Here is a 26856-nt window from a genome sequence, read left to right on the forward strand (position 1 = left end):
TAAAGTTTTGAGAAATTCATTGTCAACATAAGCTCCTTCCTTCCTTAAAGTGTCTTCTGCACCAATCTGCAAAATTGTTTTTTTTGTCAAAAATGACTAAAAGGGGATACAATTTATTACAGTCTCACCTGTGACGTATAAACAAACTCAAACATGTTCAGAAACTCTGAATTTTAACAATCATATTATTTGACATTTAAAAAGTGTAATTGAATTGAACTGAATGTATTGTCACATGTACCGAGGCACAGTGAAAAGCTTAGTCTTGCCAGCAGTACAGGCAGATCACAGAGTCAGGTAGCATAGATAGTAAATAATAGATAAACAGCGGCAAAAACAAAACACAGGTACAGGCAAATGTTAAGAGTTTGTGAGTCCATTCAGTATTCTATTCTAATACCTTCTTCGGTACAGGTGAAGCTATTCACAATTGAAATCAAAGGGTTTAGCTGAAAATGTAAATATGCTGTGTGCAACATACAACTTCAGAAGGAGACAGACAAGTAACTAATGAAGTTTACTTCTACTAATATATGTGTAATTGCAACATTGGTGTGTTTGCCTTCAACCTCAACCTAGCTACACTGGAGTTCTGTTGGGACTTACAAAATACGTTTAAGTCTTTCCTGACCCAAATTTCACCCCGGTTCCCTCCCCCACCCCATTATTCCATACCATGAGAAGAACATAGATTTAGACACTTAGCCAAATGTCAGTGGCCAGACAAATTACCACAGTCCAATAGCTACTTCTCACCCAATTCTCATGCTTCGTGGCAGGAAGTTGGCAAGCAGCTTACATACTGCCTGTTGCTTAGATTCTGTTGCAAGTGGATAGAATTCTAACTTCAACCTGTAGTTTCCTTCTGGAAAACTGCTGGGTGTTAAAATATCCTCATATGCACTTTTAGTTGTTGACATATTTTGTTCACATTGCCTTATTTTAGTCATTGGAGAGAGATAAAGGAAATGTCATGATTTTATTTTTGTTGACAAATATTAACATGCAAAGGAAGTCTTTGAGCATTCACAAAGAGTCTTTCGATAGGGTATAATGTGATAGCACAGCATGACATCTTAAGCAGGGAATATACTAAAACAGGAGCAACTTTTCCCTGAAGCCAAGTATCTTAAAAAGAATGCTAAAGGTGGTTGAGTTAACCACAGTTCTAATAAAAATGAAGACATTAAAATGATAAAACTCTGTTTTGAGCTCACGATCTCAGTTATATTGTTAGAAGATGGTCAGACCTCAGATTAAGGTTTTATTTATTGTCACATATACTCAAGTGTGAGGTACAAAAGTACAATGAAAAGTGTACCATGTAGCCACTCACGGCACCATCTTAGGTACAAAGTATCTAGGTACAAAATCTTAGTTACAGGAATAGACAAGTAAATTGAAAAATTCAGCACTATAATCATTTTAGCTTAAAAGTAGAAAAATAAAGAAATAAGTTAAAAGTTAAAGTTAAATCAGACATTATATGTCAAAATGGCCAAAAACATTATTAATAACCTGAATTGTGCAACTCCCAGTAGCCAGTTCCAGAATTTCCTTAGCCATGGTATGATGTATGGTGAGGGAAATTTAAGGTGGAGTAAGGAAAAACTTGTACTTTTGTAATGTCTTGTTCAGAAACATTGTAAATTGCTTCTCATACGATTAAAATTCAGTGACTGTTGTCATGCAGGCAAACAAAGGGAAAGGAAAACAGCATATTTTCCTCTTCTAAAATGAAGTAGATTAAAACCAACCATAAGAGTTACAGCACTATAATTTTATATTAACAAAATTATATCCTTCAGTTATAATGACTTGTAATTCATCATGTGTGAAATTATGGAGTGTAAATCTCATCCTAAAACTCCTTGGAAATAACACCCTGCAACATTGGCACACTGTTATATTCTATAGAATCAGCTTGTTGTCTTAATTGATAAATTATTGAACAATTTAACATTGAGGCATTTGCATGCATTCAGTATACAATGGTTCTACTCTCCTCAAATCAATAACCATTATTTAATACTTTTGTCCTCTCTTAAATAAAGGAAGAGCATTAAAATGATTGTATTATTAATGGAGCAAGACTCTAATTCACAGTACTCCTCTTACCGGATCTCTCTCAATATCAGCAACTTCTCCGGTTTATCTAATATAGAAAGTAGGGGCCGCACCAAGTCTTCCACTCCACCACCTGAAACAAACTAAAAACAAAGCTGCTACTTAAGTTTTATTTAAAACACAAAGCACATACTGCATAAAAGGACTGTAATGTGATACACCGTAGGTATAACTTAATGATATTTTAGACAGAAAGCAGAATAATTTTTCACAAAGAGGACTCTCTAAGTTTGTACTGATAGGGTGAACAAATGAAATAGAAACTTTATTTGTTTTTTTCAGAACTGCTCCTACTCTGACATTATAACTTAATCAGAAATGCGGCTGGAATACAGTTTGTGTATGTAAACAGGCCTTCCACTTCTCTTCTAAATATGGCAAATCGACTAGCTGTGGAATTTCAGTCTCTTGTCAACAATCATAAATATGTTAGATAGATAATTTAAGGAAAGTAGGATGAATGGTTATGGCAATTTGGCGAACTCCTGGAATTAAGGTTGCTGTTCAAATTCAGGTGAAATACCACTTAGACTGGATGGCCCACTGGCTTGTTTCTGTGTAATTCTATATAATGATGCGTGAAATAATATTTTACTGCCATCTAGTGGAAGATTAAATATTAATAAAACAGATTTTAAAATTACATTTCAACATTAACAATAAGATGAAAAGCAGTTTATATGAGCATTAAGCATGAAAAACCTTTTATAAAATATGTTTCTGATTTTTGTTATGCACTGTTCCCAGAATGATTTATTCCAAGTGTTCTTTGGAGGGAAGGGTACATTAAATATTTGGTTATGCTTTTTATAGAACGCATAGAGACTATGAAAAAAATGTATTTTGTCGCAAATAGATTCCATAACATAAATTTATTGTTCCTGAAAAATCATTGTAGCAATTTTTTTCAATAACTTACTCAGCAGTTAAAAATCACACAACACCAGGTTATAGTCCAACAGGTTTAATTGGAAGCACACTAGCTTTCGGAACGACGCTATTTCATCAGGTGATTGTGGAGGGCTCGATCGTAACACAGAATTTATAGCAAAAATTTGCAGTGTGATGTAACTGAAATTATACATTGAAAAATTGATTGTCTGTTACATCACATTGCAAATTTTTGCTATAAATTCTGTGTTACGATCGAGCCCTCCACAATCACCTGATAAAGGAGCATTGTTCCGAAAGCTAGTGTGCTTTCAATTAAACCTGTTGGACTATAACCTGGTGTTGTGTGATTTTTAACTTTGTACACCCCAATCCAACACCGGCATCTCCAAATCATTACTCAGCAGTGTAATGTTACATTACAAATCTCTACCTCAGAGGGTTGTGGGTGCTGTCATCACATACAGAGACTGATAAATTTTTGTGTACTGAAGTAATTAAATAATATGGGGAATGATGCTGGGAGGTGCAAGTGAAATAGATGATTTGCCATGATCATCTTGAATGGTGCAACATTTGGAAAAGGCAGATTGGGTTAATTCTACTTCTATTTTTAATGTTCTCTTTATCAATTTTATACTTATGACTGAGCAGGAATAGTGGTGGTCTGTTATTGCCACAAGTTAATGCACTGTGTGAAAGAAATACCTGCTTACAGTGACGCAAAACTGCATTGACTTCATCTTGATTCAGGAGCTTTCTGGCAATGTCTTCAATCACAGCTAACGCATGGCTATACATGTCTGCTGTTGAGAGGCCATGCTGATCTCGCTGGGAGCCCAAAATGTCAAAGTGATGACCTCTTTCTTTTTCTTGAAACAAAAGTGGACACAAAAATCCAAATTACATTCACTACTTTGCTGGTAAAGAAGGAAATCTAATTTGAATGACAAGTAGAGGTCAGAACCACTCAACAATGACCTGAATAAAGCCATGCTATATCAATAGAGTAATTGGTAAAAAGTGAAAAAAGGCATAGTGATAAGTATTATACTTAAAACACAAAGATCCTAGTCAAGTTAAGCAAATGCTGTTTTGCTTGGCTGTTGTGCAAAAGTTATTTTTTAACAAATGCAGTAAGAGCTGAAGTTTTCCACATCCAATACTTTCTAAATCATAATACAAAGAAATAGATTCTCATGTTGCAACTAAGACTTTCTCCAGTACAAACAATATTTTAAAAAAATTAGATTTCATAGCGGTTCAAGCATTCAAAAAAGCATTATGTTTTGCATGGAAATAAAGCAGGCTCAAATCAAAACCATCCTTAATTACTAAGCATTCTCAGGCACATGAGATATATTTACCTCGCTTAAGACTTCTGATGACGAATCTTTGAACAGCCGTCACTATAATGGAAACAAAGGTAAATAAAGTGGCTCTGTATTCAAACCTGTACATTAACTCAATGGGAACATTATAGTGTTATTATTTTTCAATAGGTAGGCTTAAAATTCATTAAGAAATATTTTGAGAACAAGAAAAAAAAACCTCTAATGAAAGACCGTAATTTCTTTGATAATACAAGTTGAAAAGTAGTGTTTTCTTATGGCTATTATTCTTGATACTCTATTTGGAATTTAGTCACAGCTGGAGACTTCTAGAAGACAACAAAAATGCTTTAGGGATGTCTTCAAGGCATCCTTAAAGAGCTCAAACAACCTAAGCTAGATATGGAAGTCCTTGGCTTGTGATTGACTATAGTGGAGAACAGGAGAAAGTGAGGACTGCAGATGCTGGAGATCAGAGTCAAAAATGGGGTGCTGGAAAAGCACAGCCGGTCAGGCAGCATTCAAGGTGCTGGACAGTCGATGTTTCAGGCATAAGCCCTTCATCAGGAATAATAGAAAACACTCACCCGGAAATGCACCAAACAAATTAAGAGACTTGTTGGGAATGTGCAGAGGCAATGTTGAGGCATCAGAGGAAGCATATAAAATTCCAGACAACTTATCTACCCAAACTTTCAAGAACCATCTACTCTGTGAGTGGCTATATATGCAAATTGTGTATTGGACTATGAGCTATCTCTGAACCTATCAAACTGGCATGGACTCATGTGTGATCCTCAGGGACTTCCTAAAAGGATTCTCACAGACAGAATCACTAGTGATCTCCGTCTGGGGAAAGTTATTCATTGTTAACCTGGTGATTCTCATTGACACTTATTCACTCACCTGCCCACGTTTTATGCAATGTATTTTCGATTTAACAAAGTAACTGAATTTTTGAACACATACTATTCAATTTTGGCAAAGACATTGGGCATATGAGGATAGATATCTTGTAATTTTCCTGATTAGCTTTGTAAATTTGAAAAGAAGAGTAGAATAATTGTGAAATAAGTTTAAAACCCGATAAGTAAAAGGCTAATACATGTGAAAAAACATGCAACTTGAGGAAAAAGCTGAATTGTTTAGGACTAACAATTTTTTTGTATACCCAGAATTTCAGTGCTCTCTCTCTCTCTCTCTCTCAGGCACTGATTAATGTTAAGGCTGCAATCTCATGGGTACTATCACCTTAACAGTTCACAGTCCAGGAAGCCAGTTTTGTAAGTCACTCTGGATGAGAGTTATTAACAGACCTGTAACTAAGAATGGAATGAGGACCCTTCCAGGTCTGTATTCCGAAGGATTACAATGTGTTGCTTTTACTCTCTAAACCTATTGGGGCTTTCATATTCTAAATTGTTTTATCAACATTTGACAAATACATAAATAACTTGCAAATCAGACATTGGTAAAGAAGAATTACAAAAAAGAAGACTGCAGAAAATAGGAAACTCCATGTGGAAATGTGAATGCATTAGAATTTTCAAAGTTGGTCATAATTTTAATTGAGATATAGCTGAAGTACTGACAAGCTCTTTGAAAGTAGAGAGAAAATATTCCAATTGTCTTATGTTAGCACACTGTTATACTATTTCTGATTAGTGCGCAATTTAGAACTCTGAAAAAGGGTCACTGGACTTGATTCATTAATTCTGTTTTCTTTCCATAAATGCTGCCAGACCTGCTGAGTTTCTCCAGAAATTTGTTTTTGTATGCTTCAGATGTCCAGCATCTGCAATCCTTTGTTTTATTACATTCAGCCTGAAAGTTGCAGGGTCTAACAAACAATAATGATATAAATGACTAATTACTCTGTTCTTTTTGGTGCTGGCTATGAGAGGAATATTGAATAGGACACCTGAATAATTACATGCCTTACTTGGTTCAATGTTTCATTTCAAAGATGCACATGTTAACTTGTATAATATTCCAAGTCACATATCATCCCCGTCCTTGCAGACGTATAATGACTCTCAGCGTGGTAATGTACCATTTTAAAGCTTGCATCCTGATTTTCAAATACTTCCATTGCTGTGTTGCTCAGTAATTGTGACAGGTCAGATTTCCATAACTCTATCTTATATGCCCCTACTTTCAATTGACTAGACCCTAACCTCCAGAAATTTCTCACTAAACATTTCCAACTTTCACTCTTCCTTCAAGTTCTTTTAAAATCTACCTGTCCCAATGTATTTTTATGTGGGTCAGCAGCAACACTCATCTGATAATGTTCCTGTGAAATTTTTTGGGGACATTTCACGACATTGAAAGAATTTTGTTAACACAGTTTGTTATGTCTTGAAATGAATATTCCATCAATACTGCGCTGAGGGTATCAATTTAAGTTACAATTACTTCATGACTGCAGTGGGTCTTTAACTCACACCTTCTTGGCAAAGTGATGAAAATGCTACAATTGACTCAAGGTGAGTAATACATGATGGTATTTAGAGTCATAGAATCATAGAGATGTACAGCATGGAAACAGACCCTTCGGTCTAACTCTTCCATGCCGACCAGATATCCCAACCCAATCTAGTCCCACCTGCCAGCACCTGGCCCATATTCTTCCAAACCCTTCCTATTCATATACCCATCCAGATGCCTTTTAAATGTTGGGTCACCCCTCAGCCTCCGTGCTCCAGGGAAAACAGCCCCAGCCTGTTCAACCTCTCCCTAAAGCTCAAGTCCTCCAACCCTGGCAACATCCTTGTAAATCTTTTCTGAACCCTTTCAAGTTTCACAACATCCTTCCTATGGGAAGGAGACCAGAATTGCACGCAATATTCCAAAAGTGGCCTAACCAATGTCCTGTACAGCCGCAAAATGACTTCCCAACTCCTGTACTCAATACACTGACCAATAAAGGAAAGCATACCAAACGCTTTCTTCACTATCCTATCTACCTGCAACTCTACTTTCAAGGAGCTATGAACATGCACTTTAAGGTCTCTTTGTTCAGCAACACTCCCTAGGACTTTACCATTAAGTGTACAAGTCCTGCTAAGATTTACTTTCCCAAAATGCAGCACCTCGCATTTATCGAAATAAACTCCATCTACCACTCCTCAGCCATTTGGCCCATCTGATCAAGATCCCATTGTAATCTGAGGTAACCTTCTTTGCTGTCCACTACACCTCCAATTTTGGTGTCATCTGCAAACTTACTACGTATACCTTTTATGCTCACATCCAAATCATTTATATAAATGATGAAATTCAATCCGAAGTATGAAAAAGTTTAAAATAAAGCTATATCAGCCTGTAGGAGGTATCACAAGTTTCAGCTTGTGAATTGATGAAAAAATGTGGACAATCAGGTAGACTGATGATGACATGCTTAGTATATTGGAAAGTGGAAGATTTATACCACTTAACTTTAATACCCATTTATAGAACTGGAATAAGTAAGAAGGAATGTAATAGCCTCAGGGGACATATCGTTGTCTGAACAAGTCCCAAGTTTGCTGAAATGTATTGAAATATTTAATGTTGCTGTACAATTTTCATAGAGAAGAAACAGTGTATTGTGAGGTCTTATATTTTTTGCTCTTTATAAGATTCATTAAAACATTTTACCTTTATTTAAGAAAGGCTGCAAGGAAAAGCCAGGGAACTATAGACCGGTGAGCCTCATGTCAGTGGTGAATAAATTGTTGGAGGTGATTCTAAGAGACAGGATCTACATATTGTCTTTAAGCTATACCTTTTCATTTTCTTTTGTTCTTAAACTATCAAAATGGCACTGGATTATGGTGACAAATGAAAGCTTTTCATGTATTTTATTGTCTTTCACTGTAAACTACACGTGACAATAAATCATTCATTTATTCACATGCATTTGGAAAGGCACAGACTGATTTGAGATAGTCAGCAAGGTTTTGTGCTTGGAAAATTGTGTCTCACACACTTGATTGAGTTTTTTGAAGAGATGACTAAGAAGTTAAATTAAGGTAGAGGGGTAGTTATTGTCTTTGACAAGGTTCTGCATGATAGTTTGGTTAGTAACAGAGCTAGTCAGTTGGATACAAAATTGGCTTGATGGTCGGAGACAGATGGTGATGGTAGAGGGTTATTGTCCAGAGTGGAGGCCATGATCGGTGATGTGCCGCAAGCATTGGGGCTGGGTTCTCTGTTGTTCATTTTTTTAAAAAACACTTTGGATGAGAACATAGGAGGCATGATTAGTACGTTTTCTGATGACACCAAAATTAGTAATACAGTGGACAGTGAGAAAGGTTATCGGAGAGTACAACGGGATCTTTATCAATTGGGCCAGTGGGCTGAGAATCACAAGTAGTGTTCAAAGCAGATAAGTGTATGATGTTGCATTTTGTTAAGACAAAATGGGCGGCACGGTGGCACAGTGGTTAGCACTGCTGCCTCACAGCACCAGAGACCTGGGTTCAATTCCTGCCTCAGGCGACTGACTGTGTGGAGTTTGCACATTCTCCCCGTGTCTGTGTAGGTTTCCTCCAGGTGCTCCGGTTTCCTCCCACAGTCCAAAAATGTGCAGGTTAGGCCATGCTAAATTGGCCATGCTAAATTGCCCATAGTGTTAGGTGAAGGGGTAAATGTAGGAGAATGGGTTTGGGTGGGTTGCTCTTTGGAGAGTCAGTGTGGACTTGTTGGACCGAAGGGCCTGTTTCCACACTGTAAGTAATCTAATCTAAATGAGGGCAGGATTTACACAATAATTGATAGGGGCTTTGGGGGTGTTCTGGCACAGACAGAAAAGGGTTGCAGGTACATAGCTCCTTGAAAGTTGTGTCACAGGCAGTCAGGATGGTGACAAAGGCACGCTTGCCTTCATTGGTCAGAGAACCGAGTACAGGAATTGAAATGTCATGTTATAGCTGTACAAGACATTGGTAAGGCACATTTGAAGTACTATGTAAAATTCTTGTTCGTAGACTTGAAAGGGTGCAAAAAAGATTTATAAAGATGTTACCAAGACTAGAGGGCTTGAATTATACAGAGAGGCTGAATAGGCTGAGACTTCTATCCCTCGAGTGTACGAAGTTGAGGAGTAGCATTATAGAGGTTTACAAAATCATGAAGTGCATAGATAAAATGAATAGCCAAGATCTTTTTTCAGGGTAGGGGAGTCCAAAAATAGAGGGCACAGGTTTAAAATGAGGGGGAAAAGAGACCTGAGGGGTAACTTTATCACTTAGAGTATGGTGCATATATGGAACAAGCTGCCAGAGGAGGTGGTGGAGGTGACAACATTTAAAAAACCTTTGGACAGGTACATGGATAGAAAAGGTTTTGAGGGATATGAGCCAAACACAGGCAAATGGGAATAGTTCAGTTCAGGAAACCTGGTCGACTTGGATTCGTTGGGCTGAAGGGCCTGTGTGACTATAACTCTAAAATGTTGTCACTTGGGTTGACCTTGATTTGTAAAGTATGATTACTGAATAAAATGAATATTACAAAAAAATTACATTTAGACTTTTCACAATGTACTCTAAACATGATGATATATTTTTAAAAATTCTTAGAGGTTTCCAAGCTTAAATTTGCTGAAATATATGGTCAACTTGTAATCAAAATGTGAGTTGAAACTATATTGGGAGTGAATGGGTTGAAAAAGCATGATAAAGTTTGTTAAGGGTGAAAGTAGTAAAAATCCAGCAAAAGGTTTTTTTTTAAATTTACCCGTGGACCATAGTCGTTGCTGGCTGGCCAAAATTTATTGTCTGTTCCTAGCTGTCCTTGAGAAAGTGGTAGTGAGCTGCCTTCTTGAACTGCTACAGTCCATGTGCTGTAGGTTGACCCACAGTGCCCTTAGGGAAGGAATTCCAGGATTTTGACTGAAGGAACAGCAATATATTTCCACAGCAGGATGTGAACTGGCCTGGAGGGGAACTTGAAGATTGTGGTGTTCCAATGTATCTACTGCCCTTGTCCTTCTAGATGGAAGTGGTTGTGGATTTGGAAGATGCTGAATTTCTGCAGTGTATCTTGAAGATATTACACACTGCTGCTTCTGAAACTCAGTGGTGGAGGAAATGGACACTTGTGGATGTGTTGTCAATCCCACAAGCTGCTTTGTCTGAGATGGTGTCAAGGTTCTTGAGTGTTGTTGGAGCGGCACTCATCCAGGAAAGTGGAAAGTATTCCATCATACTCCTAACTTGCGCCTGTAGATGGTAGACAGTCTTTGGGGAATGAGGAGATGAGTTACCTGCCACAGTATTCCTAGACTCTGAGCTGGTCTTGTAGCCATTGTGTTGGGTGGAGAGTTTAATTGAGTTTCTGGATGTTGATAGTTGGGAATTCATTATGGTAACACCATTGAATGTCAATGATTATCTGTCTGTTATTGGAGATGGTCATTGCCTGGCATTTGTGCAGTGCAACCATTACTTGCTACTTGTCAACCCAAGCCTGGATATGTCCAGCTCTTCTTGCTTCAGTATATGAGGGGTCACCGTAATCACATAGTCTACTATTACGCACAGCCCATTGCTAGCCACTAACTGTTTCCATTAACAGCTATTCACCCTCCTTGCCAGATTGTAAACCAACTGTTTTTCTCTCTCTTTGGGCTCTCATCCCATCTACCGTTTATTTCTTACACCCAGCCCTATCTTCTGCATAAAAACCCACATTTTCCAAGCTACCATTAGTTCTGAGGAAAGATCACTGGACCTGAAACATTAACTTTGATTTCTCTTCACAGATGCTGCCAGACTTGCTGAGCTTTTCCAGGATTTTCTTTTAGATTAGATTCCCTACAGTATGGAAACAAGCCCTTTGGCTTAATATGTCCACACCGACCCTCTGAAGAGTAACCCACCCAAACACACTTCCCTCTGACAAATGTACCTAACACTATGGGAAATTTAGCATGGCAAATCCACCTGACCTGCACATCTTTGGACTGTGGGAGGAAACCAGAGCACCCGGAGGAGACCCACGCAGACACAGGGAGAATGTGCAAACTCCAACAGACAGTCGCCCAAGGCAGGAATCAAACCTGGGTCCCTGGTGCTGTGAGGCAGTAGTGCTAACCACTGAGTCACCGAGCCACCTCAGAAAGAAAGAGCTGCCAAACATTGGCCGGGAGTCGAACCTGGGCTTCCCGCGTAGGAGGAGAGAATTCTCCCATGTCTGTTTTTGTTTCTGATTTACAGCATCTGCAGTTCTTTTGGTTTTTATTTTAACTGACTGTTGTTCATCCCTTATTTTAATTTGAAAGATTGGCTGACCCTTTGGTTCAGCGGCAGCTCACCAGAGGTTCAGTTCAAGCTATCCATGAAAGAAGCAAAGTCCTGTTCCCCATTGATGGCAGCTAGAAGACCTCCCATCAGACCCAGATGGCTTGCAGCAAGATCACAGAAACAGGTGAGCATTACTGGTCCAGACAAAGGAACCCAGGTACAGTGTGGTAAAAAGGTAGGTCTTCCTCTAAATTGTAGGTAAAAACAATGACTGCAGATGCTGGAAACCAGATTCTGGATTAGTGGTGCTGGAAGACCACAGCAGTTCAGGCAGCATCCAAGGAGCTTCGAAATCGACGTTTCGGGCAAAAGCCCTTCATCAGGAATAAAGGCAGTGAGCCTGAAGCATGGAGAGATAAGCTAGAGGAGGGTGGGGGTGGGGATAGAGTAGCATAGAGTACAATGGGTGAGTGGGGGAGGGGATGAAGGTGATAGGTCAGGGAGGAGAGGGTGGAGTGGATAGGTGGAAAAGGAGATAGGCAGGTAGGACAAGTCCGGACAAGTCATGGGGACAGTGCTGAGCTGGAAGTTTGGAACTAGGGTGAGGTCGGGGAAGGGGATATGAGGAAACTGTTGATGTCCACATTGAGGCCCTGGAGTTGAAGTGTTCCGAGGCAGAAGATGAGGCGTTCTTCCTCCAGGCGTCTGGTGGTGAGGGAGCGGCGGTGAAGGAGGCCCAGACCTCCATGTCCTCGGCAGAGTGGGAGGGGGAGTTGAAATGTTGGGCCACGGGGCGGTGTGGTTGATTGGTGCGGGTGTCCCGCAGATGTTCCCTAAAGCGCTCTGCTAGGAGGCGCCCAGTCTCCCCAATGTAGAGGAGACCGCATCGGGAACAACGGATACAATAAATGATATTAGTGGATGTGCAAGTAAAACGTTGATGGATGTGGAAGGCTCATATAGGGCCTTGGATAGAGGTGAGGGAGGAGGTGTGGGCGCAGGTTTTATAGTTCCTGCGGTGGCAGGGGAAAGTGCCAGGATGAGAGGGTGGGTTTTAGGGGGGTGTGGACCTGACCAGGTAGTCACAGAAGGAACGGTCTTTGCGGAAGGTGGAAAGGGGTGGGGAGGGAAATAGATTCCTGGTGGTGGGGTCTGTTTGGAGGTAGCGGAAATGTCGGCGGATGATTTGGTTTATGCGAAGGTTGGTAGGGTGGAAGGTGAGCACCAGGGGCATTCTGTCCTTGTTACGGTTGGTTGGGTGGGGTCTGAGGGCGGAGGTTCGGGATATGGACGAGATGCGTTGGAGGGCATCTTTAACCACATGGGAAGGGAAATTGCGGTCTCTAAAGAAGGAGGTCATCTGGTGTGTTCTGTGGTGGCTCTGTCAGGGTAAGTGGCACTATCTTCTCACTGAAAACACATACTCATATGATCTTTACTTTGTCTAATTGTACCACACAAGTCATATAAGATGATCATATCCAAGCCTCAGGACAACATGGTGATGTGTACTGTTATGAAGGTATAGGCTTCCACTGTACCTTTAAGAGAGAGTGAAAGCTGGCAAGAGTGTGCTGAAAAATTTAAAAATGTAACATTTGGCTGTGAAACAAATTGCTGAGCTTGCTATGGTACACAACAAATTCGAATTTGGCCCAAGATACAAAAATATAGAATTTGAATTTTATTGTTTTGACAACATCAAACCATTGAGCCAATTCAATGTTTTGGGGTATAAAAATCGGGCATTTTGAACAGTTAGCCAGAGCGACAAAGAGCACCAACAAACACACTGCTCACAGAGACGCTCTCTGAAACGTACCTTTTCATATGAAATCTGTGAAGCAGAAGATCAAAGAAAAGAAGAAAGGAAGATACAGAAGACAATCAATACATCTGACTGGTTTTGAAATTTGATATTTTATTAACTTAATCGGAAGGTTTTGTCAGATCAATATATAGTTGCAGAGTGGGAGGAAGAGAAATTGATCAGACAAAGGAGCGTTGCAGTGTAGATAGTTGTTATTTAATGTTCTTTTTTTCTTGGAGTTGTAGAATAAATTGTTTTTTTTCTTTTAAATAGTGGGATTCAGTAGTTCTTTGTCACTCGTACTTTTACAGATTACAAAGCGAGGTGAGCCTTTCTGTGTATCTGGTTTAAAATAGCAGAAGAGTTTACCCTGTGTTGTAACAGTACTGACTGTTTGACAATCACCTCACTCTATCAATGTTTAAACACTTCCCAGACTGTGTTTTCTGCTCTCTTATTGCAGAGGGTTCAGAACCTTAGAATGCTCATAAAGTATTTGTGCACACATTCCAATCATATTCAATCCTTCTCCTCATCTGTTTGCAGGACAAGATGACTCATAACATGAGGGAATGGGTCCAGACCAGCAGAGGGATGACAGGGGTAAATGAATCCTCACTTCATATGAGCAGAAGCCTGTACGGCTCCTATGGAATGACCAAGACCATATCTGCACTAATGGGGAGATAGGAATGCAGCAAAAAGCTAGTGAGGAACCATGAAATTTGCTGTTCTCAGATGTTTTAACCTGGATGGTGGCAATTTATTGAGTATTATTAGAGCCGCACTCAACTAAGCAATCAGAAAGTAGTCCATTACACTCCTATTTGTCAATTGTGGACAGGTGCTGGTGCAGTTAGCTACTGCAGAATTCCTATCCTCTGGCCTTCTCTTGCACTCACATTTATATGATTAGTTCAGTTTCTGTTCAATAGTAACTCCCAGCACGTTGATATTGGGTGTTTCAGTAATATATATTCATTTTCACTGTTGTAATGTTTGCAGTTCTCTTATTGTATGCTTGTATGCTTGTCTGAAATGAACAATCAGGAGAATTTTCTTCCCTTGAAGGCAATATTAGTCTTCCAATGGGACACACACTATTAGTCTAACATTATCAACAAGATATGTGCCTAATGCTGTTCTCATGTCACAGCTAAGATAGATCTATGCAATTGAGGACTGCAGTAAAGGCTTACAAGATTGATTTCAGCCTTGTCCAATGAAGTCAGAGTGAGAAAGATGGGCCTCGAATCATGGCACCCATAGATATGAGTCAATCTAGCAATAGAGACATGTAGCTGGGCTCTGCAGGGTACAGAAAGGAAAGAGTTTTCCCCTGGCTGGGGGTCTCCATATGGTAATGTAAAGTTTTGATTTATATATATTTTAATAAAATTTATTTTGAGTTTGATTTTTTGATTTGAATTAATGGCATTTGAGTTTCCAATTTGTCTGATGGGGTTTAATGATTAACTTGGAAGTATTTCTGTAGTCAAGGGAGGCAGTTATTTAAAAACACAGTGTGAGAGGAAGACTTCCTGGAGAGTAATGGTTGTTATTTATAAGAGATAATTTCATATGCAAACAAGTTGTTCAGAAGGTCAGGAAGTGATTTTGTTTTCTCTTCTTGACTGGGGGCAAAGAGGTTTTGTTTTAAGTTTCGGTATGGGCAGTACTGGCAGAGTCTTGGCTGAAGCTGGATGCATAAGGTAGTTGCTCCTGAAAAAGGGAAAAGATAATTCAGCATTGGTAAAAATAGATTCCCTCAGTGTAAGGTATTTGGTGACAGTTTCAGGCCTGAAATGTTTGGTTAAAACCCTGAATGGGTTACTTGAAGCTAAAGTGGTCCCATTATTGAGGCTGATTATTTTATAACTTTCTGTGACCATCCCCACCATGAAACCATATGCACACTTGACAATGGCCTTCGAATACCCACCTACCAGATCCAACTCCATCTTGAGTGTGAATTTATCCCGTCTGTGAGCCTTTAGTGCATCTCCAGATATCAGCTTCCTGCAGCAAGCATTATGCCCTAACCCATGTCCCTGAGATTCTCTTTTATTGGCCGTCGTCCAAAAAGACCCAGGACAAGACAGAAGCTGCACTCCCAAACTGATAGTGCCCTACTGCTTGATAGATAAAACACCATCTCGGAAAGGCAGTGCCCCACTGGATACTTCATCCCTTTCCCTGCTTTCGCTCCAGCCTGCCCAGCGATCACAGCCACTCTCCTCACCTCAGCCACAAAGATCATACTTGGGAAACATATACAGCAGTTTAAACAACAATCATTCACAGCCATAACATAATAAATTGAAAGCAGAAAGTACTTAGTTTGAAGTACAAAAAGAACTGAACGTCACCTGGTATGCACTCTTCTTATGCATCCTTAAGCTAGTACTTTTCAATTCGATAGAAGTTAATTGGGAATGACCACTTAATTTCAGCAAATTGTGCTTTTAATGAGGTGCGGATGGGCTTCCTGACATCTGCAGTCAGAAAGATCGACTATCTTTTGAGGTTGGAGAATGTACTATCAAGAGTTTATTCTGTTGGTGAGAATCTTATTTTTTGACTTCCACCCAATTAAATTGACCCATTTATCATTCTTTTCACCTCCTCTGAGATTGAAAAATTCCATCAAATAAGTTCATAAATGCCAAAACAGCTATAAAGTGTATTTCTGATCAAGTAATACAGCTGTACATTTATTGTTCCATAGTTCTGCTTCATTTCATAACATTCATCATTAAAGTGATGAACAATTTAAAAACAAAATTAATACACATACTGAAGCTGTAGCAGAATGATGGAAAATATACTATATCTATATTGCTAAAAAGTTTCAAGTAAAATATTCCTTTTGTTGATAATTTTGTGGGTTGCTGAGTTCAATACAACAACTTTCATTTGTATAGTGTATTTGCAAAGAAAGCAGAAAAGTTTCAAAGTGATTCACAGGCATAAGGAGAAACAGTTTTTGAGTCAAAGGTGGAGAACCAATCAAAAGGTGGAGAACCAGTTCAAAAACTGAATCAAAGTGGTGAAATCTAAAGGAGGACTGTAAGGGGGAAGGGTATGGAGAGATGAAGGGCTTTACTGAGAAGGGGAGGAGTTTAAAGACAGAAAACAGAAAGTGGAGCTAGATTTGCTGTCAAGATACAATATCACCTTGCTTCCACAGTGACACCTCATTACTTTTCTCTTACCTTTATCTGTTTCTGAGGGAGATGGGGATTTGGACCTGATTTTATCTTTTAGATTTTGCTCACTTGACTGCCTTCCAGATCGAGTGCCTCTGAAAAGCAGGTTCATAAATGTTTTGGAGCGCTCCAACTTTGTTCCTTCTGTAGAAGTCTTTTGCTTCTTTTTCTTTTTCTTCTTGTCCTCTAGCAAAGTTAAAAAATGAAATTGAGAAAAGATTATGCAACTAATCCTCTAAAATTATGAAAATGTCCTCTCCATAGAGAGTTTCAAATAGTGGGAGCAGACACTGGAGAATTTGCCATGGGGTCAGTGTACCCAATTCACAGTTGTTGATGTCTCTGGATTATTAAGATTAGTAGCTGTAGAATCAAGGATATTGTCAAAGAATCACAATTTTGGTGAGAATCACAATTTTGGTGTTCACATCTTATTTTAAAATTTCATATTTGATTTAATTTGATCTATTGTAGTCATGTGTACCTAAGTACAGTGAAAAGCTTTGTCTTGTGAGCAGTACAGGTAGGTCATGGCAAACAAGGACATACAGGCATATTGATTCAGAAATAAGTTTGTTTCACCTTCTTTTGGAAGTCCTGACTCTAATTATGGCACAAATTCACAGGCAGCCGCTACTCCTTGATATTTAGCTAAGTGGCCATTCTGCATGAATAATCCTGGAAATTGAAGTCTAAATATAGCTGACCTCAAAAACCCAGCTTTGGAATATTATGATTCATCCGTTTGCCAAAGCAAGTTAGTCTGTCTCCGTAACTGTTTATCTGCATTTTATAATTTAATACAGACTTCAGTCTGTTCTCTCCTCTACTTGACCAACTCCCTTACCAGTTTATTTGTAAATCCACCACCAATTCACCCAAACAACCAATTAAAACAAGATTTGGAGATGCCGGTGTAATTAAAACAAGGATCAACTTATTGTTGCCCTGGTGGGCACTGCAACAAGAATGAAAATGAAGATTAGCAAAATTAGATCTCTTCTTGTACATATGAAGTTTTCTTGAATTATAGATGTACAAATTATAGTCCTTAACCATTATATCACCTTCCTGATGATAACAGTGGGTTTTGGCTTGACAGCAGGTCTTCTGGAATCAGAGGAAATGTGGTTCATGTGTCATTTTGTTTATGCTGGAAACCCAGCATGTAAATTCAGGCCTCATTACTAGTTTGTTTCTGGTGACAGCTGAACGGAGTCCAATCCTGTTATCACTTTTTAAATAGAGAAACTGCAAAAGAGCATCATATGGGTTTTTTTTTCAGTAATATTTGAAAAGCTGTGTATTAAACCCTTTAATCCTACAGCTGGAAACAGTTATGTACTTGTTTTCCAAGACATTAGAAACTAAACAAGTTTACTTGAATGGTAAGAAATTGCAGCACACTGCTGTGCAGAGGGACCTGGGTATCCTTGTGCATGAATCACAAAACGTTGGTTTGCAGATGCAACAAGTAATTAGGAAGGCAAATGGAATTTTGTCCTTCATTGCAAAAGGGATTGAGCTTAAAAACAGGGAGGTTATGTTGTAGCTGTGTAGGGTGCTGGTGAAGCCACACCTGGAGTATTGCATGCAACTTTGCTCTCCTTGTTTGAGAAAGGATGTACTGTCACTAAAAGGTCAGCAGAGGAGGTTCACTAGGTTGATTCCGGAGTTGAGGGGCTTAGTTTATGAGGAGACACTGAGTAGACTGGGATTATATTCATTGGAACTTAGAATAATAAGAGAGGATTTTATAGAAGCAGATAAAATTATGAAAGGAATAGCTAAGATAGAAGTAGAGAGGATGTTTCCACTGGCAGGTGAAACTAGGACAAGAGGGCAGACCACAAAATTAGGGGGTGCCAGATTTAGAATTGAACTGAGAAGGAACTTCTTCACTCCAGAAGGTTGTGGATCTATGGAATTCCCTGCCCAGTGAAGTGGTTGACGCTTCCTCAGTAAATGTTTTTAAAGCTAGCTAGATAATTCCTTTACTGTGCAAAAAATTAAGTGTTGTGGTGAGAGGGTTGATAAGTGGAGCTGAGGCCATGAAAAGATCAGCCATGATCTTATTGAATGGTGGAGCAGGCTCGGGGGGCCAGATGGCCTACTCCTGCTCCTGGTTCTTATGTTCTTATGTAAACAAGTGTTCCACTACTTGCCTTTTGGAATTGGAAATCAGATTGGATTAATGATCATGGATAAGATCGTTCACACTTGCAGATAGGTGTATCATTAGAATTAGATGTGGGAAAAGCTCAACTTTTCCCATGCTTTATATTGATTAATTATCAGAGTCATACCACTGTCGCTAGCATTGATATTTTTACATATATAGTCTAACTTGAACATTTAAAGGAAGTGGTGCACAAGAAATATTTACAACACTGCATATAATCTTTGCCTTAATCACATCTCTTACCTTTCAGTGCCATCCTCTAAAATGCGCTCCTGAGACACATGAAATTGCAATTAGCTGGGTAAGTACAAACATCCTGCTGTAATCATCAGCGGTTGCCTGCATGCAAGCCCAAATAATTGTTGTGAAGGCATGACACTGCACTGTTCTCTGATATCACTGTAATTTATCAACTTCCTACAGTGGACGAGGCGAAAGTGAGGACTGCAGGTGCTGGAGATTAGAGTCAAGGGTGTGGTCCTGGAAAAGGATGCATGATGATGCTTTTGCCCAATAGGTCAATTTTTCTGTTCCTTGGATGCTGCCTGATCTGTTGTGCTTTTCCAGCACCACACTCTCGAGTTTCTACAGTGGACAGTCAGGTAAGTTCTACAGAAACTATTTCAAAGGAGATTGTCCCCTCATCTTTCCTTAAACATCTTGGCCCTTCAGTACTGAGTCCAAGCTGCATCCTGAGTGTTTCCTTAAAATTTTCCCTCCATTCCTCCCTCAGCCTCTGCGTTGAGCAACTCCCACAATATCCATCTCAACTGTTCTTGCCATCTTCAATGATTTCAGTAACTCATTTCTTTTCTTAAACATCATACTCCTGTTCATGTCCATTGTCTTTACCTTGTAATAGAGGGAGCTGATGGCCTAGTAATATTACCACTGAACTATTAATCCAGAGACCCAGGTAATGTTCTGGGACCCCAGGTTTGAAACCTGCCAGGGCAGATGGTGCAATTTGAATTCAATAAAAATCTGGAATTAAGACTCTAATGATGACCATGAAACCATTGTTGATTGTTAGGAAAACCATATCTGCCTAGTTCACTAATGTCTTTTAAGGAAGAAAACTTCCATCCTTACCTGGCCTGGATTACATGTGATTCCAAATCCACAGCAATGTGGCTGACTCTTAACTGTCCTCTGGGATGGACAATAAATGCTGACATAGCCAGCGATGAAGTTGGCCCTCATCTCATGAATGAATAAAAAATAAATTCACGTGGGTCTTTTACTACCTCTGTGCTGATAACAAACAATGATAGTGATAACATCTTTTATTTCAACCATTCATTTCTTATTTAATGAAAATGTTTTCCAAATTGTTCACAACTGCATTCTCAAACATCCATTTGCCTAGACTTTAGCCTTTCATTTGACACATTATTTCAGCAGTTGTGAATGTGTTCAACTATATAATTAATTCCACCTTTGAGATCTTTTTTCTTTAAAATGCTTACTGCCTTCCACCATGAGCATTCTTCCTTTACAGCATCCATTTTCACTCCTACAACTCCATAAGATACATGCACATGTTTATCTCTCAAATATCTAGTTTATATCCATTACCAGACCTTAATGGATCACCACAAATATTATCAATCGGTTGTTACTTACCTCCTCCAAAACGGTACATTACTCGTGGATCTTAAGAGGAAAGATAATCCTGATTTATTTTTTCCACTACCAACTGTATCCTTAAGTCTTCTCTCTTGCTCCCTACACTCTCATAATAACAATTGTGAGGAGCTCATTAATGTCTATTCAACTAACTCTGCTGATTATGCAACTTTATCTTCCAGCACCCACCAAAGTGTCCCCACAAGCTTCGATGTGTCTTAATCCTGTTCTCACATTTTTCTTTTGTTTGTTTTCTCAACCTTCCTTTGTTATTAAGAAGTTCACATTTATCTAAGGAAAAAAACTTCCTTTTTTTTGTCTTCATTGCCTTGATGAATTAAAGTTCAAGAAGCTTGACAACATTCAAGACAAAGCAGTCACCTTGATCAGCAGCCCATTCATCACCTTAAGCTTTCAGTCTCTCCATTCTTGGGTCACAGTGACAGCAATGTGTGCCATCTGAAAGATGCAATGCAATAACTCACTGATGTTCCTTTAACAACTCCAAATTCAACCATTTGGAATAACAATAGCAGCAGAAAATGGGAACATCACCATCCGTAAGTTCCCCTCCAAGTTGCACACCACCCTGACTTGAACTACATCACCACTGTAATTTCTTCACTGTCATGAAGTCAAAATCCTGGAATTCCCGTCCTAACACCACTGTGAGTATAGTTACACCAAATGAACTGCAGCAGTTCAAGAAAGTTATACATCACCATCTTCTCAGAAACAATTAAATTTTTTTTCTAAACTGCCATCACCAACATAGATTTGGAAAGCATTAGCATAATCAATGTCCATTTCTTTCATAACTCTGTTTTAATCTTTCCAATCACTTTTTAAAATGTTTAACCACTGCAGAGAAATAGCCCTAATGAGTTATAAATGACATCCTCTGTGATCTATGACAATGGTATTTTCTATGATGCAAAACTAATGCCGTCTTGTATACGTGACATTTTGTTTCCTTGTTCTCTTTGCATCATTTGGCCTAATCAGCCACATGTCCTCCAATGTGCTAACCTATTGCATACAGCAAGCTCACTACAGCAATATCATAGCGATCACATAATTCATTTTTGTGATGTTTGAAGGATACATATTGGCTAAGTCAGAACACTCACTGTTTTTCTTCAAAATAGTGCTAGGGTATAATATATGAGCTGACCCCTCATCTAGAAGATGACACTTGTGGCAATGGAGCATCTGCTCACCAATACGGTGAACTGCTATCTTGGTTTTTACTTTTAAGGCTCTGGAGTGGACCTTGAACCTACCATCTGACTCAGGTGAGTTATTTGTGTCCAGGGAAGGGTGAGCTAAGTGGATTAACAATGGGAAATGCAGGATTATTGGGATAGGGTAGGGGGCTAGGTCTGGGTGGAATGGTGTTCAGAGAATCAATGTTGACTTGATCGGCCATATAGCTTGCTTCCACACTGTGGAGATTCTACGATTCTATTCTATGATTACCAATTGGGCCTAGATTTTTACTCAATTTACTTACATAAAATTATTTCTCTACACCAGCACCTTTGGATTTTTGCTTCAGATGAAGGTGTGATGTAAAGTAAATTATTTTTATTATCCATGAACTGATGTCACTATTTTAAAATCCAAACTCCACAAACGATATAAACACTCAAACTACTCAGATCCCTTGGCATCATGGTAGCCACAAACCCACCAACACACTAAAACAGCAGCTAATAAACTTGAAAGACCCTATACAGACAATGAGCAAAATTAATGTCATTTACAAAATATCGTGCAAGGACTGGAACAAACACAACACTGGACAGACAGGCAGAAAACTAGCCACCAGGATACTTGAACACCAACTAGCAACAAAAAGCCATGACCCTCTCTCACTAGTATCCTCACATACAGATGAGGAAGGTCACCACTTCAACTGGGACAACACATCCATCCTAGGACAAGCCAAACAAAGACACACATGAGAATTCCTAGAGGCATGGCATTCCGACCAGAACTCTATCAACAAACACATCGAGTTAAATCCCATCCACCACCCTCTGAGGAAAGGAACCGGAAGTGACTTCGCCACAGGAAATAACATCACCACAGGAAATGACATCACCAACCCAAAGAAACCCAAACATATAAATAGAAAGCAGGAATTTTCAGCATTGCTTCGCCTGAGGCCCACTGAAGATGTTACCGCGTAGGGTAATGAAACGTCTGGAAATGAACCTTCCAGCTCAGCAAGCAAACCTACATCCAGAATCTCAACCTGAGCTACACAACTTCTCAAAACTCGCTAAGACCCTTCTGATTCATATAGCCATCTCGATGCTTTTTAAATCTGTAATTGTACCATCCTCTACCACTTCCTCTGGTAGCTCATTCTTTACATGCACCACCCTGTGTGAAAATGTTGCCTTAGGTCCCTTTTATATTTTTCCCCTCTCACCCTAAACCTATGCCCTCTAGTTCTGGACCACATGCCGCCCTGCCCCTCACAAAGGAAAAGACAAAGAACAAAGAAGAACAAAGAGAGTTTACAGCTCAGGAACAGACCCTTCGGCCGTCCAAGCCTCAGCTGATCCAAATCTACAGTCTAAACCTGTTGCCCAATTCCTAAGCATCTGTATCCCTCTGCTCCCCACCTACTCCAGACGCTTCTTACATGAATCCATGCATGCCTCTACCACCTCTGCTGGCAACGTGTTCCAGACACCTACCACCCTCTATGTAAAGTACTTGCCATGTGTATCTCCTTAACCTTTCCACCTCTCACCTTGAAAGCGTGATCGCTCATTATTGAATCCTTCACCCTGGGAAAAAGTTTATCTCTATCTACCATTCATGATTTTGTAAACCTCAAATCAGGTCCCCCTCAATCTCCTTTTTTCTGATGAAAACAATCCTAACCTATTCAACCTCTCTTCATAGCTAGCACCTTCCATACCAGGCAACATCCTCGTAAACCTTCTCTACACCCTCTCCAAAGCATCCACATCCTTTTGGTAATGTGGCGACCAGAACTGTACACAGTATTCTAAATGCGGCCGAACCAATGTCCTGTACAATTTTAACATGACCTGCCAGCCCTTATACTCAATAACCCATCCGATGAAGGCAAGCATATTGTATGCCTTCTTGACCACTCTATCCACCTGTGCAGCAACCTTCAGGTTACAATGGACCTGCACTCCCAGATCTCTCTGCTCATTAACTTTTCCCAAGGCTCTTCCATTTATTGTATAATTCGCTCTAGAATTAGATTTGCCTAAATGCATCACCTCACATTTGTCTGGCTTGAACTCCATCTGCCACTTTTCCACCCAACTCTCCAGGCTATCTATATTCTCCTTTATTCTTTGACAGTCCCTTATGCTTTCTGCTACTCCACAAATCTTCATGTCATCTGCAAACTTGCTGATCATACCAACAGTGCCCTCTTCCAAATCATTTATGTATATCACAAACAACAGTGGTCCCAGCACTGATCCCAGTGGAACACCACTGGTCATCTTTCTCTATTTCGAGAAGCTTCCTTCAACTACTACTCTGTCTCCTGTTGCTCAACCAGTTCTTTATCCACCTAGCTAGAACACCCTGCACACCATGTGGCTTCATTTTTTCTATTTGCTTACCATGGGGAACCTTATCAAATGCCTTATTAAAGCCCATGTATATGACATCAACAGCCCTTCCTTCATCTATCAACTTGGTCACTTCCTCAAAGAATTCTATTAAGTTGGTAAGGCTCGATCTCTCCCGCACAAAACCATGTTGCCTATCACTGATAAGCCCATTCTTTTCTAAATATAAATAAATCCTATCCCTCAGTACCTTCTCCACCAACTTTCCCACCACTGACCTCAGGCACACTGGGCTGTAGTTACCCTTCTTGTACAGGGGGACAACATGAGCAACCTTCCAGTCCTCTGGCACCTTACTTGTGTTTAAGGATGCCATAAAGATATCTGTCAGGGCCCCAGCTATTTCTTCTCTCACCTCCCTCAGCAACCTGGGATAGATCCCATCCAGTCCTGGGGATTTGTCCACCTTAATAACCTCTAGCCCAACACATCTTCCCTACTTATGTCAATATGATCCAGACTAATCAAACTTCTAGCTCTAATCTCAATATTCATCATGTTCCTCTCCTCCTTCATCATTCAGAATCTCACCCATTCTCTCAGGTTGAACACACAGCCTTCCTTCACTATCCTTTAGTGGACCAATTGTTTCTCTTGTTACTCTCTTGCTTCTTATATAAGAATAAAAAGGCTTCATGATTCTCCTTAATACTGCTCGCTAAAACTATTTCATGACCCTTTTATCCTGCTTGATTCCTCGTTTAAGACTGGTCCTACTCTTCTGATATTCCTCCAGGGCCCATTCTGCTCCTAGCTGCCTGGACCTTACGTACGCTTCCCTTTTCCTCCTGGCTAGTTGTACGATTTCTCCTGTCATCTACAGTAAATAGACCATTTACCCTATCCATGCCCCTCATAATTTTATAAACCTCTACAAGGTCTCTCCTCAGCTTCCAACGCTCCAGGGAAAATAGCCCCAGCCTAATCAGCATGTCCCTACAGCTCAAATCCTCCAACCCTAGCAATATCCTTGTAAATTTTTTCTGAACCCTTTCAAGTTTCTCAACATAATTCCTATAGGAAAGAGACCAGAATTGCTCACAATATTCTAAAAGTGGCTTCACCAATGCCATCTACAGCCACAGCATGGTCTCCGAACTCCTATACTCAACGTTCTGACCAATAAAGGAAAACATACCAAATGCCTTGTTCACTATCCTATCTATCTGCGACTCTACTTTCAAGGAGCTATGAACCTGCACTCCAAGGTCTCTTTGTTCAGCAATATTCCCTAGGGCCTTACCATCAAGTGTATAAGTCCTGCTCTGATTTGCTTTTCCAAAATTCGCATTCATCTAAATTAAACTCCATCTGCTACTTCTCAGCCATTGGCCCATCTGATCAAGATCCTGTTGTACTCTGAGGTAACCTTCTTTGCTGTCCACTACACATCCCATTTTGGTGTCATCTGCAAACTTACTAACTATACCTCTTATGCTCATATCCAAATCATTTGTATAAATGATGAAAAACAGTGGACCCAGCGTGAAAAGCAACCCTCCACAATCACCATCTGTCTTCTATCTTTGAGCTAGTTCTGTAACCAAATGGCTAGTTCTCCCTGTATTCCATGAGATCTAACCTTGCTAACCAGACTCCCATGAGGAACCTTGTTGAACGTCTTACTGAAGTTTGTATAGATTACGCTCTGCCCTCACCAATCCTCTTTGTTACTTCTTCAAAAAATTCAATCAATGTTGATCTGTAATTTTCTGAAGTTGAATTTATTACAGAATCACAGACGTGCAATTTGCAGCAATTTTCTACATGTAACTAACAAGAAACATAATCTATAAATGCTGACCTCAAAGCTAATAAAGCTAGAAATATGCAATTGATCTCTGTACAAACAAAAGTCAATGCTTAAAAAAAACTAGTATTTCTCTTTACAGCTGCTAACTGGCCTACTATTTGTTTCAGCATATTTTGTTTTGATTCCAGTATTCTAATTGAAATCAATTTAGAAATATAATATTTCATGATTCATCAGTTACTAATATAGGCAGTTGGTAATTAATATTCAGTCAATAATTTTCCAAAATAATTAAGGCCCATTCTCTAATCTATTATTTATCTAATCTGTTTAAAAAGTCTAGGACCAAATTAGCTTTGTTGATGAACATTGACAAAGATATGATTAACTAATAACCTAAGAGTAGAGACACCTTAAATAGCAATAACCAAAATATAATTAAATTTTACATTCAGTTTGAAAGTGAGAAGAGTAGGTCTAAAACTATTATTTTATACTTAAGTCAGGGCAACAATGTGAACTGTCAGAAAGCAGTACTGAGCAAATCCATCCATTCTAGAGTCTTAAAAGGTGCCTAATGGAGGTAGTTGATGCATTGATATGAATTTTTCAAAAAATTGCTAGATTCTGGAACTTAACGCATAAAGCTTCTTTTTGCAAGAAGAGAGGGAGGCAGAAGACAGGAAACTATAGGCCGCAAAAACAGATATCACTGAAAAAACTCAGCAGGTCTGGCAGCACCCGTGAAGAGAAATCAGAGTTAATTTGGGTCCAGTAACTCTTCCTCAGAACATAGGCCAATTAGTTTGATACCTGTCATGGGAAATGTGTTAGAATCAATCATTAAAGAAGTTATAGCTGGACAAGTAATCAGAAAAAGTCAGCATGGTGCTGTCAAAGGCAAATCAAATTAAATCAATTTATGGTAGTTCTTTGAAGTAGTAACATGCACTGTAGATGGAGGGAAACCTGTAGATATACTGGACTTGGATTTCTAGAAGGTGCCTGACATTTGCTACATAAAACTTTATTCCACAAAGTAGAATCATGATGT

At 39.4% G+C, this 26856-nt stretch overlaps 1 protein-coding gene across 1 annotated transcript in view; it reads right to left on the reverse strand.

Moving 5' to 3' along the window:
• Positions 1 to 26856, reverse strand: part of pdzd7a (PDZ domain containing 7a) — a 110676-nt gene that overhangs the window by 45265 nt on the left and 38555 nt on the right. Inside the window, exons 9-12 of the mRNA XM_043713079.1 lie at positions 16610 to 16789; positions 4386 to 4427; positions 3727 to 3890; positions 2119 to 2210 (exon numbers count right to left, since the gene is read on the reverse strand). Coding sequence (XP_043569014.1) covers positions 2119 to 2210; positions 3727 to 3890; positions 4386 to 4427; positions 16610 to 16789 — 478 coding nt within the window. The remainder of the gene's footprint in view (positions 1 to 2118; positions 2211 to 3726; positions 3891 to 4385; positions 4428 to 16609; positions 16790 to 26856) is intronic.

This window comes from Chiloscyllium plagiosum, chromosome 22 (genome assembly GCF_004010195.1).
Source record: "Chiloscyllium plagiosum isolate BGI_BamShark_2017 chromosome 22, ASM401019v2, whole genome shotgun sequence".
Lineage (NCBI taxonomy): Eukaryota > Metazoa > Chordata > Chondrichthyes > Orectolobiformes > Hemiscylliidae > Chiloscyllium > Chiloscyllium plagiosum.